A 15,476-nucleotide genomic window follows, 5' to 3' on the forward strand; every position below is an offset into this window, starting at 1 on the left:
GCCCTTGAGATTCTCCATCAACAAGGAGTTCAGTTGTGCTGCTTCTGTTCAGGGCAGCTTTTCCCAACCTGGTGCCCTCCACACATTGTGGACTGCAACTCCCACCAGCCATAGTGAGATCAGTATGAAGTACAAGACCAATACCTTAACATCCACTTCTACAGCACATATGTAACACTCAAAAAACCAGAGCCACCATTATTTTGTAACTATGTTTAATTTACTCACTTGAACAAAGGAGTTCCACAAACAACACATTTGTATATTCCATGAGCTTTGTGATGTGTGTATTCTCCTTCAAAGGCACTAGAACAAAGCAGCAACACAGTACTTTAGCAAACAGGTTATTTCATATCAAGTTGTCCAACTTTATAACCTCATGTCATCCAATTTTCTTAATATTAAATATTAAAACTAAGTTTAAATCTAAAATTTTAGCTTTTTATCTCATCCCTTTTTTGAGTTATGAGGGTTTGAAATTTCAAAAAAATGTCAATTTTGGCCTTGTCGGACTACACTAAAACCTTAAAAACTCAGCCCAGCATTGAGATACGTCAGAACTAAAAACACCAATCTCTTCAGAACTTCAGGGGCTTATAATGATATGCCACATATTAAAGTAAGGTGGACTTACTTTAAATTTTAAATTTAAGTTACATTTTTTTTAAAAAAAGTGATTACAAATATGATTAAAGATTTTTTAAAAAAATGTATTGACTATTTAATATTTCTAAGATCTACCTACAAAATTTCATCTTGGGATCTCAATGGGAACACATTGAAAAAAATATTTTGTACATAAATGTTTGCCTTATTGGGTTCTATTTAGGATAAATGGGTCTTCTTGGAGTAAAATATAACAGAAAAAACAAGACTTCAGACTGTAATATCAGTTACTTCAGGCATTTCTTTAGAAAGTTATGCAATTAAAAGGTATCTGAAAAGCTAGTCAGGTTTTTATTTTAAAAATGTGTTCCAAAGTAGAGTGATAGCTTGCAGTTGCATTACAGAATTAACGCTTTGAAAGAATTTTTGTTAGAACTTCATTTCATTAACATTACAACAAAATGCATATCAAACAAAATTATGACACCCAAACAGGGAACTCTCATTGCGTTAACACTGAAATTGTTATGTTCAACTCGTATACCATATTGACCCGAATATAAGCCGCACCCGCAAATAAGCCACACCTTTAAAATTCAAGAGGGGGGGGAGAAAAAAAGACAATACCTGAATATACTCCACTCCCTTAAAATTATGCCTGCACTCATTCTATTTTACCAGATGTCTGTTTCAGCAGCAATACTGTAAAAGCCAATTTTTGTAAGGCTGCGAATTTAAGCCGCACTTTAACTTTTCACAGTCGGAATTTGGGGGAAAAGTGTGGCTTATATTCAGGCCAATACGGTATATTCCAATATAAATGCTACTTCATGGTTTGCGAATTATTGTTCTTCCTTCAGAAACAAAAAAGGTGCATATTAAAATCTGAACAGCAACATAAATGTGTCCTGTTTATGAAAAGAAACTATTGTTCAGATGTCAAAGTACAGAATTGCTTACAAGTAGCTAGACGTTTTCGATCAAGCCCTTTTCTCTCTTTTTTTTGCACCTGAACATTATGGTAATTTTAAAATAAACCTCAATACTAAACATCTTAACAACATTTCCATATCATAGTCTTGATCTTTTGCATTAAACTATGCAGTAGTGCAAGATCTTTGTGGGAGATTGGGCAGGACTACCAAGAGAATCAAACAGAAAAGGAGGAGAAGAAAACTGGCCCATGATTTCAAGCTGTGTGAGCTCTATATTTTTATTTGAAAAGGAATATTACTGCTTTAAGGGAATATTTTTCTAAGTTAACAATCTTAAAGGCTAGGAGGTCATTCAACTAATACAATTCAGCTGTGCTATTCCAACAAAAAGTCTATGTGTTCTGCAGCTTGTTTTTATTATCTTTTCGCCCTTTTTATGGGGGTCCAATATATTTTTTTTATAAACAGGATTTTAAAAAATGACCTAAACCCTGGTTGTTTGTGCACACTAAATCATTTTTGCTAATCTTCTACACAACAGTAAACGACTTGCCTGGAAGGCCTACTGAGCTGGAGGAAAGCACCACCACCAGTTTGTTGTGGGGGTACAGACAACCTTGTGCCAGTGATCCCCATTCAGAAAATCTAGTAAAAAGGCGACTCCGACAGGAAGACTGTTGCCAATTAAACAGGACCCCACATGTGGCAAAGGAGGTTTTTGGGAAATGGGAGTAGAATGAAAGATTGCATATTAACACCGGTCCTGAAAGACCTACATTGGCTCCCGGTACGTTTCCGGGCACAATTCAAAGTGTTGGTGCTGATCTTTAAAGCCCTAAATGGCCTCGGCCCAGTATACCTGAAGGAGCGTCTCCACCCCCATCATTCTGCCCAGACACTGAGGTCCAGTGCCGAGGGTCTTCTGGAGGTTCCCTCACTGCGAGAAGTGAGGTGACAGGGAACCAGGCAGAGGGCCTTCTCGGTAGTGGCGCCCGCCCTGTGGAACGGCCTCCCACCAGATGTCAAGGAAATAAACAACTACAGTGGTACCTCGGGTTACATACGCTTCAGGTTACATACGCTTCAGGTTACAGACTCCACTAACCCAGAAATAGTGCTTTAGGCTAAGAACTTTGCTTCAGGATGAGAACAGAAATCATGCTCCGGCAGCATGGCAGCAGCGGGAGGCCCCATTAGCTAAAGTGGTGCTTCAGGTTAAGAACACTTTCAGATTAAGTACGGACCTCCGGAAAGAATTAAGTACTTAACCTGAGGTATCACTGTATCTGACTTTTAGAAGACAGCTGAAAGCAGCCCTGTTTAGGGAAGTTTTTAATGTTTGATCTTTTATCGTGTTTTTAGTATTCTGTTGGGAGCCACCCAGAGTGGGTGGGGAAACCCAGCAAGATAGACGGGGTATAAATTATTATTATTATTATTATTATTATTATTATTATTATTATTATTACTACTACTACTACTACGACTACTACTACTACTACTACTACTACTACTATTGCTATTGGAACAGAAGCCTGACTTTAAACTCCATGGTCAGAAGAAACAGAGAATCATAGAACTGAAGAGTTGAAAGGGACCCTGAGAATCATCTAGTCCAACCCTGCAGGAATATGCAACTGAGCTGAATGGGGATCGAACCTGCATGTAGCAAAATAGACATTGACCGAGGTGACCGCCTCCTCCTCCTCATTCTAGAAATCAGCTGAGATAAATTATATTCACGGCGAGAGCCTTAGGAATTAGCTCTCTTGTCTCTCTCCCCCCCCGCCCCAAAACCTTCTCTAGGATTTAGAGCTTGCTTTCAAGGTCTAAAGCCGTGTGAGGGCAGTTATTGAAAATATTTGACATTCCAGCCACAAATGAGCCAATAAATACTTTCTCCACATGTGCTTCAATACAGAAAGTGGAAGAGGAATGAAAATAGGCTACCTTCTTACTCTCGCCGACCCCCAGCCAAACTGTCTGTACATACAATGACCACCTTCAAAACTTCACCTTTAAATGGCACAGGGCTATTTCCCTTATGGTTCTGCTTACTGTGGTGTCTCCACCCTCCTCCCCCAAAACAACAACAACAAAAGACTCTCTTAACTGCCATTACTTCCACACATTTTGTAGTAAACTGAAAACAGACCCCAAGAAGAAGCTAAGGGACAGAATAGCGTTCATTTTATATTTATGAAGTCCGTGACCTTGCCCTCCCCGCCGCAAATTCCTGTCTGGTTTGGTGGTGTTAATTTGTATAAGTTAGTAAACAAGTGCTAAATTTCTTGAAGCTGTCAGCTGAGGAGAAAACAGCAGCAGATTCAAAGAGGAGCGGCCTGTGTTTCTCATTGACCACATGGCCATACCTTACCTCTCAGTCCCTTTCTCCTGAGTAACATGGTATTGCAAAGGTGTCAGCCGCTTCCGCAGTTCTTGCTGGGAGAAGACCACCTTACAGTTCTTTTTATCCCGACGTGACCCTGCAAAGGGAGAGGATACAGGAGAAGGGGTCTTTTTAGTTGAAATCCTGAACAATAGCTTTGGCTTCTAGCCAAAACACAGCTTCTGCGTTTGCTTTCCCAGTGACCAGATCAGCTTCTAATATATTAGAGTGCCTCAGCTGGTGGCTTCTTCAAATCCAACTTTTTTTAAAAAATAATAATAATAATAAAAGTCTGCTGTTCACAAGGGGGAGGGGGGTGACTCCATTGGAACAGTGATCATGTGATACAGCCAAAGCCTTCTGAATGCAGAAAAGTCACAACCATCGGCAAGATTCTACATTCACACAATCATTCACAAAAAGGCGACAACCTGAGCCTAAACATAATGGAACTTTAAATATGCTTAGGAGCACAGCCTTTGTATTTGCAAGAAACGGTAGATATAAAGGTAATGGGCATATGATGTTTAAACACAATTCAGTGAAACTTGAAAGTTTTGTAATTAGCTATCCTTAATTTAGAAACAAATGTTTCTTTGTTTAAAATTTTACTTTGCATCAAAGAGAATAGCTGACAGCACTTCAGTTGGAAGCTGTAATTTGCATTTTAGGTCTAAATGAATGGTATTTTAAAGGTTTGCCTGCTGCTGATAAGAAACAGATAAGCCTTCCTCCCTCATCAATTTGATTTTTGTAAAATCTGTTGCAAGCTCGAAATACTTTCTCTGGAGGTTGCTCATGATTACTTCCTCTTGTGTCTTAGGAGCATCCAAAATATTAATGGCATTGGAAAGTATTACTTGCTACTGCTGAGAGAGATAAAGAAATCTCTCTTAGAATTAATGTATTAATCTGCAAATTATTGCTACATGGAGTAGCATGCCTGCTACTTTGTTTGTTCTGTATATTGTACTAGAAATTAAAGTATTTTGCTTGAAAAAGACTTTTAGTCAGTCCATTAGATCCAGTAAAATTAATCTGAACCTTGAAAAGCACATAAAGCTGAAAGAGAGAGTGAAAAAGGACCACTCTTTGAACCACCTCCTCTTTCCACTCTGTGTACTTTTCAAAAGATAAAAAGGTGACCAATTCATCACCAAGAGGGCAGTGAGTGGGTCAGCTCTGGGGCTTTGCAGATTCCGGGGAAGACCTCAAGGTGCCCCTGAAGCCATGGATGCCAAGTTGGCGACCCTTGACTTATAGAATATGTTGTTATTTATTTAACAGGATTTATGCACCCCTTGATCGTAATAAAACCTCAAAGTGGTTATGTACATTTGATGGCAGTGGTGTGATTTATTAACAGTCTTCCGAGTCATTAAAATGATTAAGCAAAATAAAATGATCCAGTCTATGTTAAATGACAAAAACCAGGTTATTGAAAGCAGCAGGATAAGGAAGGATTTGGGAGAATTTGGAAGAGCCATTGGCTGTGTTTGGACATTACTCAAAACCACAGTTTAGCACAACATGAATGAGCCCTTGCACATTCCTTCGCCTCTCCCTATGCACTTCTTTACTAGGAGGAGGAACTCAGAATCTTTGACTTTTGCTACACCTCATGAGTAGAGAAGACTCCCTGGAAAAGACTCTGATGTTGGGAAAGATGGAGGGCACAAGGAGAAGGGGACGACAGAGGACGAGATGGTTGGACAGTGTTCTCAAAGCTACAAACATGAGTTTGACCAAACTGCGGGAGGCAGTGGAAGACAGGAGGGCCTGGCGTGCTCTGGTCCAGGGGGTCACGAAGAGTCAGACACGACTAAACAACAACACAACACCTCACTTTGTTGTTTTGTCAGAGCCAACAAACTGTGGTTAATATTAAGTATGTTTGTCTGACACAAGCCAACTAGAAGCCATGATTTCAACAAACCCAAAGCAGAAGTGAAAGATTCTGAACTTATTCTGCTGGAAGAAGGCAGGGGAATACATGTGCCCAAGGTTTGCTGTGGCTCATTCATGCTTGCTCACATTGCGCTAGACCAGTGGTTCCCAACTGGGGTCCACGTAGCCCACCCAGGGGGTCTGTGGCCCCATTCCCGTAACAAAAGCTACCATAGAGATGTCAACATTTTCAAAATATATTTAATTATCTAACTTAATTATTTTTAACAAAATGAATATGGGGTTGTTTGACAAGGCAAAATCACCACAAAATATATATTTTAAAGAATCCAGTTGTTGGATGGGCAGGTGGGGGAGGGAAGGCATTAAATAACCTATAAAAACTTTAGTTATTGGCCATATACTACTGAAGTTAGGCTACAAATACATGTATTTAAAATTATATTCAAAAGCCACACAGGTGTTTTAGGAAAATCAAAACTTTTGAAGTGTCTACAGTTAGCCTGGGTCTGAAAAACTAATGTTTTTCAAAATGAGTTTTTCTAATTACTGAAGGAGTTATGCTTGATTAGAAATAAACAGTCTTGATAAAAGTTTGTTAGTAATAGATATATGCTCATAAAGAAAGCAATTGTGTTCTCAAAGTAGAGTCACCAGAGTTATCCATCTGTATGTCATTTAGTACAAGAGAAGAAACGGCAGGTTTAAATTACATGGTATTGGATTGCAATTTCCTAACATTGGATGCTTTTCTGCTTTTTTACCTTCAGTCATTACTAAGAAGTGTTCATAAAAAGTAGCTTAAAGAACAGATGCTTTCAAATAATTTAAGGAAAGATGTTTCTCCCCCCCCCCTTTATTCCATTTCCATATATATATATATATATATATATATATAATTTAAACATACACACTTCTGGTCACTACTGATTATCCCTTTGCAGGCAGAAAGAAGAACATTTAAAAGTATTTGATTGGAGTAAACAGTAGACATTAGAAGCTTTGTTATTAACTTGCAAGGTACTAGAAAGAAACTTTTATCTCACAGATTAGAAATTACTTTTGATCTTGCCATTCTTTTAAAAACTCAAGTTTTCTACTTTGAGCTCTCTCATTAATTGCTGCAGAGCCCTCATTTTAATAGGAGTCTTTGAAAGACCATTGTTGTTAACCCCATTGTTGGTTTAAATCTTATTTTGGAGGAAGATAAAGACTTTCTTCCAGATTTCTTTGTCTTACAAGATTCACTATGTAAGTACTCACCCAAATTTTGCAGGAATGTCCTGTTTCATAAGCGACAAATTATTTGGGTTTTGTGCACTTAAAGGTCACCTTACAAATTAGCAAGATTTTCCTACATCCTGGCTTCTCAACCTTAAATATAAATATTGTTTCCGAACTGTGAGTGAGGTTTGTGCTTTACAACGTTATGTTGATTATTTTAAGAAGTCAAGTGGTGGAGGTTTACATTCACAGACTCTGCTGTTTTCTTGCACTAATAAGTCTTTCAGAAGTTTACCTAAAAGCAGAATAAGAACCTACATTACTCATGCATGCAACACTGTTTTGACCTGTTTGGGGATCAACGTTAAAAACCCACAGACAAGGCAATGTTGCCCTATGCAATCTCTTAATTTTATAATTTAAGTCACCATAGCTTCCAATCTAAATCCAGGGCTACAAAAAGACTATTTATTTTATTTTATGTGGCCCACTTCCATCTCTGGAGGTTCATAATAGGTAGCAATGGTAGAACAAAGCTCCAAAGTCCAATAAAAAAAAATTACAAACCCTTTTTGTCTTATCTCAATTTGTCCCTGGCTACCAAAAGTTTGATTGAACAAAAAGGTCTTCTTTAATTTGTTTATAAGAATTAAAAGATGAAGGATTGCACTTCATCTTTGCATTCATCCATTATATCATTTCAGAGGGTATTTGTATTGTTTTTATAAAACATAACAAATTACAAAATATCTTATAAATTTATTATTGTTGCTGCCATACTTACATTTTGTATATTGATTCTTTATTAATTTCAGTACAACCTTCCCAGTATTTTTCTACTGATTTTCACTGTTCTAATATTCACTAATTTTTTTACCAATATTCCAGTGAGGCTTTTCTTTGGGGGGGGGGGAATCTTTTAAAAACTGTGGAAGAACAACTAGCCTTCAAAGACTGAGCTTATTTGTTTTTAAATCACACTTATTTCAAATATTTATACACTACCTCTCCATCACTCAAAACTAGTTCCGACTTAAAAATAATAATAAAAACAAATGCAAATATAAAATTCCAGCAAATCCTGAGTACTTCTACTCTAGAATGAAACGGTAGGGAAGCCCTGGCATTCTAAAACTTTTAAATGCATTTTTCTGTATTTATATCTACAGTATCTGATGCCACTTTATTGCTATATAGTGTTTTGCTCTCTGTTTCCTTATTTGTAAGCAGTGTTGGGGGTCTTTCTGGACTTTCAAGCACGTGTAGAAACTTGCCAAAGTTCCTGGCCAAGAATGTCCACCCCTGAGAACTCTTCTCTGAATGCACTCACAATCGTGACTTTGTACATACTAGATGGTGGGCTTAACTGAACTGTTCAAATGAAAAAGGTCATGATACAATAAAACAGTGGGGGGTGTTTTGACAAGATCATTTAGGTCCGTTGGAATAATCAGCAGCACCTGAGATTGAGTCTGGGAGGCAGCAGGAAGCCAGTGCAGGCATTGGAGTGCTGTCAATCACAATACATTATGATTATGACTAGCCTATCCACGTAAGAAAGGTCAAATGCGCTGCACCAGCTACAGCTTCTGAACCACTACCAATGGTAGCGCCACACAAAGTGCCTTAGGGTGGATCATGTCAGGATTATAAAGCTATGCATGATGGCTATGAGGTCCATCTCTGAAAGAGGACCACAACCTATATGCCTACCCACTGCAACCAAATATCAGGGCTCAATGAAGAGTAATATAGGAGCACATCAAATACTGCAAGCCGTGGGTGGCGCTGTGGTCTAAACCAGAGCCTAGGGCTTGCCGATCGGAAGGTCGGCGGTTCGATTCCCCACGACGAGGTGAGCTCCTGTTGTTCAGTCCCTGCTCCTGCCCACCTAGCAGTTGAAAAGCACGTTCAAAGTGCAAGTAGATAAATAGGTACCACTCCGGCGGGAAGGTAAACGGCATTTCCATGCGCTGCTCTGGTTCGCCAGAAGCGGCTTAGTCATGCTGGCCACATGACCCGGAAGCTGTCTGTGGACAAATGCCGGCTCACTCGGCCTATAGAGCGAGATGAGCACACAACTCCAGAGTCGTCCACAACTGGACTTAATGGTCAGGGGTACCTTTACCTTTAAGTGACCAAAGGATGTACATTGCTGACACTCTGAACAATGATGTGAGTGCCAACATGCTCTATATTTTAATACCTCCCAATCATTACTACTTCTATAGTGTGTAGAGTTAATTTCAGTTGGTTCACGCATATCCAGCTCCCAAACATAGACACCAGAAGACAAACAATCAAGGTCAAAAGCACAGTCTTAATGTTATTTCCTGACCAAATATTGAACTGGTACAGATGTAACCATGTGTTCCTGGAACTGGACCACTGCTTACTCAGTAACCCATCTTCAAGAAGGACAAATTGGAGGGACGTTTTCAGATCAGAAGATATGAGACTGTACTTTAGCCTCTCTGAAACACCTCACTGATGACCTCAAACAGTAAAGGGCCCTTCATCTCCTAGTTTGGATGTTGGTTTTAATAGACAAATTGTCTAGAACTCTTTAAAATGTGTAAAAGAAACCACTTTAAATAACTAGGACAGGAACAAGTTCAGCTCTCAAGTTGTGGTCACAGTAAACTGACTCACAGCAAGGAAAAGACTGAAATTAGTTTAAGATTAAATATCCAACAATTTGAATTCTGTGTTTAAAACTGTGACGCTCAAGTTGAGGCAAATAGGTTCACTATACATCTTACTAGGATTTTTAAAAAATCTATCTGCTAAAGGACTTTTGTATAAAAACCCCCACTAGATTTGAACAGTTTTGCACCTTCCTTTTTGATAGGTATTATACTCAAAACATATTTACTGCTTGACAGATGTGGCTGAATTTTGTATTTCCCATTATCATTAAAGTAGTCTCAACAAGCTACTTAACGACTTTGTAAGAGTTCATTTTCACATTAAAACTGCCTAATTATTATTAAAGTCAATTAAAAGAAAACAAAATTCAACATTAAAAACATACCAAAAAAACAACATGATATGCCCAATACCTGTATTGTAATTTCCACGGTGAACTTAGAAAATATTTTATAAATGGTATTTAAATATTCTAGCAATTAAACACTGCACAGTATTTAAAAACTTTAGTGTTAAGAAGCATCCATGTCTTTCAGACATCTTAACAATCAATGTAACTAAACTTATACATGTAATTCTACTTTTCTAGACTTCTAAGAGCAAGAATAGCTTTCTACTACATGCAAAAGGTGATGCAAGCAACGTAAAGTGTGAATGAGAAAAAGAGATGAATGAGCTTATAAAATGCAAACTCACAGCAAAGCAAAGTCAGTTTCCCCCTATATAAATATGGTGCTCTGCTACAGAAAATATATTTTAAAGTTTTGTATAAATTCATATGAATAAGGGTTTGATTTTATCCTTACAAATTTACATTAAAGTTTTTATAAAACAAAATTTATCTGTATATTAACAGAAATGTAATGAATTCTCAAATATTGTTAGATTATTCAATTGTCAAGTAGAACACTATTGATATATTTTCTAGATTAGAATTGCTTTTCAAACAAGATTAAGTCTGCATGTGAAAGATTTCTTGTTTGGAGAGGGATAATTCTATTTAAAATATTCTAAAGAATACATAATTAGTGCCATCTACTGGCAATCTGGAGCAATTAACTTTTAGGCTGAAATCTCTACAGAACATGTGTTAATTTAAAACTAAGTCATTTCTAAATAATCCCAATTTTATGCACTGGGGAAAAAATAAAAACACCTTGATTATATAAACATATAACTTCTAATATTTCCTACAGAAAAACAAGATGTATTCCAGATGAATAGCAATATTAGGAAGAGGCCAATAAGGTGGCATAAACTGTGATAGGCTTGGAAAAAGGAAGAGTATTGGGTGAGAGGGGAAGCAGATTGCTCTGAAGATATTCATAAACTATCTTAAAGTGCAATTCTGTTATAAAAAGGTGAACAAAAAAAGTCAGACCAGCTCTAATGTCTAATACAGAAGGCAGTGACTACTTATAGATATATATGCCGTATTACTAATGCCATTCTCCCTTATTAATGTACACTTAAGTACATCTAGACTAGAAAGTAGGTGCTAGTGTTTTGAAGTGGAAACTATTGAGTCAATTTCAGTTCTCTTCCCCTAGCTGCACCTCTTATTGGCAGGAAACACCTTTGGGCAAGGGCCACTGCTCTCATGTCTTGTTTTTGGGTTCCCCGTCCAAGATCTGCTCTGGAGGGACTTCATTCCCCCAGGGTGGATCTTGGGTAGAATTAAGGGGTTGCAGTGGGGAGGGACAATCACAGAAAATTGTCTTCCTTATTCTGCAGATGGATGACATTTGTAAATACACTCGTACCTTGGATCCCGAACACCTTGGTACTCGGATGTTTTGGGTCTTGAATGCCGCAAAGTGAGTGTTCGGAAGTGAGTGTTCCGGTTCTTTGGAACCCGAACGTCCAACGGGGCTTCTGATTGGCTGCAGGAGCTTCCTGCAGCCAATCAGAAGCTGTGCTTTGGTTTCCGAATGTTTTGGAAGTCGAGCTGAATTCCGGAATGGATTCCGTTCAGCTTCCAAGGTACGACTGTATTGCTTATATATTGCTTGGGGAGTACCGTATTTTTTGCTCTATAAGTCTCACTTTTTCTCTCCTAAAAAGTAAGGGGGAATGTGTGTGCGTCTTATGGAGCGAATGCAGGCTGCACAGCTATCCCAGAAGCCAGAACAGCAAGAGGGATCGCTGCTTTCACTGCGCAGCGATCCCTCTTGTTGTTCTGGCTTCTGAGATTCAGAATGTTTTTTTTCCTTGTTTTCCTCCTCCAAAAACTAGGTGCGTCTTATGGTCTGGTGCGTCTTATAGAGCAAAAAATACAGTATTTAATGTGACTATTATTTACAGGACAATTATATTGGTTTTTTTATTATTTCTTTGTGAACTGAGAAACGTTGTCAAATCTAAAGAAATGTGTCATGTATGGGCCTCCAAGACAGTCAACATTTCTCAAATAATTTTCCAACATAGCTGTAAAGCATGGTGTCTCTTTAACAAATACTTTCAGCTTCAGACGTTTTAGATAGCCAGCAGTTTAGCAAAGCATGGCATAGTATTTACTGTAGCAGAGGCACCCACGTCACTAAGAGGGACCTCCATATGCATGACCACAACAAGTAGCAGCCATTCAACCTGAGGGAAGCCCACAGGCTCGCAGGGCCACTGGCTGGCTCTTTGTCACCAAATGCAGAAGGTTGAATGCAGACATCACTGTAATATCCTCACCAACACAACCAGAGGCAAAGAACAGGGGCAAGAGCTGAGTAAGGGAGAAAAAAAAAGATGAAAATAAAATTAAAACATCAAAAATGTTAGATACATTCACAGCAAAACTGGTGGTTATGATTTTTTTTAAAATGAAAGGAAAATACAAGACTAACATTCCAAATACACATTCGTAAGTAATTTTATCTAATTCCTTGCCGTCAGGCTTTTATGCTTGATTACATTAGCATGATTGATAACATAATAAGCAAACACACTGACTGCACCGGGCGTTGATGCACCTTGCTAAAATACAAGACACACAAAAAAAGGGAATTCAAGGATGATTGGGAAATGATCTCATGAAAAATTCAGAAAGTAAAACACAGAACTTTTCTTTTTCTCTTATTATGAGATTACATGAATGTTCCAGGTCCCTTCAAAATAATGGGGCAGATAGTGTTACACAAATAATAGGCACTTTGAAACTGTTGAGTACTTTTAACAATTTCCCTGTCATCATATTTAAATGGTGTAATCCCATGAACACTGCACTGAGGCCTTTGGTCAAAGAGCAAGAGATGCAGAGAGGAAAGTTAATCTGAGGGGACTGGAAATTTGTTACAAGAGTTGGCAAAGTGCAGTTACCCTATGAAATAAACATAGAATCTTTCCTTAAGTTTCTGCAATCCAAACCAAAAAGAAACTTCTAGTTGGCAGGCTGCAATAAAACAGATTGTGCAAGGCTGCATCTATTCTCTTCTGCTCTTCCCGTTCATTTGAATATCCAGAAGTTTGCAACAGATTGCACACTTTGTATAATAAAACGTTTTATTAGCTGCACTAATTTTGCACCGTGACAACAACTTCATCCGCCTGTAATCTGAAGGTAAACCAAAGTTGCAGGAAGCAGTAGAAAGGGAGGCAAAGTTTTGCAGATGTTTGTACAAGAACCTGGGCAATTCCTTATTTGTAAAATATCATCTATGGCCTCCATGTTAATTCCCTGGTGTGTAATTTGGCCAAACCGGATCAACATGGAAATTGACACCATTTTCATTTGACTTGTGGGCATCATGGGTACACTAAATCAGGGCACACCAACAGCCTAGAAACCTGTGTGCAAACATCGAAAGAGTAGGAGGAAGGCCCGGGTGGGTAATAGTTATATCTTCTTTGCTCCCTCTTTAAGTTCTGAAAAACATGAGATTGAATCCAAAAGTTATGCAAGAGAAGGCACCTTGTGAAAGCAGAACTACACTCATGCAACATCTATCTTCCCAATTGTCAGTGATTCCCTTTCCCCACAGCAGTAGCTCCCACCCCACACTACAGTCTATGCTCCTGACATGCATTTTAGGGAGCACATGGTCTGGATGAGACAGGAAAGATCTGCTGCATGAACGGCCTTCTACTCACACAAACCTTGGGATCCAATCCTTTCCATTTGCATTGTGTGCATTAGTTTTGCAATGTAAAAGGCATGCAAATGTATGTAGGTTATTCGTGAGAAATTTTCTAGGATGCAAATCTCCTAGCTTAAGCGAAATACATCTTGTTACAGTGACCAGGTGACCTGTGGTGCCTGCAGTCTGCTCTCCATGAACTAACTGAGAGGGCCCCTTGTTGTTCCTTCTCCATCCTTAAAATTGGATTTTGATCACTTCTTCAGAGGACTGTCCTCTAAAGTAGGATATGCAGTCACCCTAAACATATACAAGAAGGATGACTGTTTCTACTTCCCCTACGTCAAGCAAAGGGGAAGTTGTATGTTGCTTCTTCCAGTCCCTTTACATAAGAAGCATCAATATATGTATTACTAAATCAGTTTGACGTACCAACAACTACAATAACAATAAAAACCCTGCTTGAATTAACATGGCTGAACGCTGACTTAGAAAGCGATGGAAATGAAACATTTGTGAGTTCCTAAATGGAGAGGTGGGGAGGAAGAGTGAGAAGGTAAGTACCGCAATGAATAGCCTGAGAGAACCATTAAACATAAATAAACATGTCATTTCCACGAGTGACTGCAGAACTGCTTTTTTGTTTCCTTTCTTTAAAAAAAAAAACAAAAAACACCCAACTAACATTCCTCTGGAGCAGACTACTGACTAATAAAAGATCAAAGGTATATGCATTCCAAACACACAAATAAAAATGTAATCTTTTCTCCCAAGCAACCTTCACCATGAGGAATAAAAGTGTGCAGTGAAAACGTAATTACCTAGCAAAGCTGGAGTCTTATTGTGCTCCCGCAGCTGATCATAAAACGTCTTCCTATTCTGTTTCATCAACTGTAGTACCAGGCAGCCTGTGCGCCTACCAATTGCAGCCATCTGGCTTGTGTCAAAGACTGTGAGTCAAGCAGCTACAGTGCAACAGGAAGAAAGGCAGTGATGTCACTCTTCAGGTCAGGCAAAGAACAAAGATGTATTCTACCATTAAAAAAAAACAACTGGGTGCCCCAGGAGTAGAGAGGCCTCTAGCATGCTTTGGCTTAGTGATTTATGATTAATGCTGCTCTTTCCACTAGCTAAGGAGCAGAGCACCACCTAGTGGTTAGCATAGGAGAAAAGTGTGAGCGAAAGGAATGGCTTGTGTTGTTGCTTAAACCAGATGATAGAACTTTTGAAAGTTAAAAAGATTAATATCAATTAGAAATAAAAGTGTAGGTTGGCTCACACTCAAGAAGCAATTAAGCGCTCTAGACTAAATAAGTCCATCTGTTCTTTGTAACGGTACACACAGTGAACACATGCAATTTGGGATTTCACTGAAAATTCAGAAAGGATTGCCTCATCTCAGGAGTCTGACACTTATTGTCATCCAGCTAATAAGAAGTAAAGGGGGAGAGGCCCAAATATGCTTTAATAAAGAGGGTGCTTAAGCTTCTCACAACATATTTCATTCATTCATTCATTCATTGAATTTCTATACCTCCCGTCATCTGAGGACCACAGGGCAGTTTACGATATAAAAGCACAAAAATATATAACATAGTAACAAACAAAAACAATACTCCGCCCACATACGTAGCTTAAAATGCCATATATTGTTTAATTAGCCAAAGGCCTAGGAGAAGATGAAAGTTTTTGCATGGC

The 15,476-nt window shown here is 38.5% G+C and overlaps 1 protein-coding gene across 5 annotated transcripts in view; it reads right to left on the reverse strand.

Annotated features, from left to right (window-relative positions):
• The window catches only part of MSRB3 (methionine sulfoxide reductase B3), a 58,118-nt gene that overhangs the window by 31,753 nt on the left and 10,889 nt on the right, over positions 1-15,476 (reverse strand). For 2 of the 5 annotated variants that reach the window (XM_083463775.1, XM_083463776.1), the window contains exons 2-4: positions 14,600-14,743; positions 3,919-4,027; positions 229-306 (exon numbers count right to left, since the gene is read on the reverse strand). In XM_083463775.1, the coding sequence (XP_083319901.1) occupies positions 229-306; positions 3,919-4,027; positions 14,600-14,711 (299 nt within the window). In that variant the 5' untranslated portion in view covers positions 14,712-14,743. Of the gene's footprint in view, positions 1-228; positions 307-3,918; positions 4,028-12,300; positions 12,428-14,599; positions 14,744-15,476 lie in introns of all 5 variants that reach the window. The other 3 variants (XM_083463777.1, XM_083463778.1, XM_083463779.1) reach the window with 3 other exon arrangements.

The sequence above is a fragment of the Podarcis liolepis genome (genome assembly GCF_965112155.1).
Source record: "Podarcis liolepis genome assembly, chromosome: 10".
In the NCBI taxonomy this organism is placed as follows: domain Eukaryota; kingdom Metazoa; phylum Chordata; class Lepidosauria; order Squamata; family Lacertidae; genus Podarcis; species Podarcis liolepis.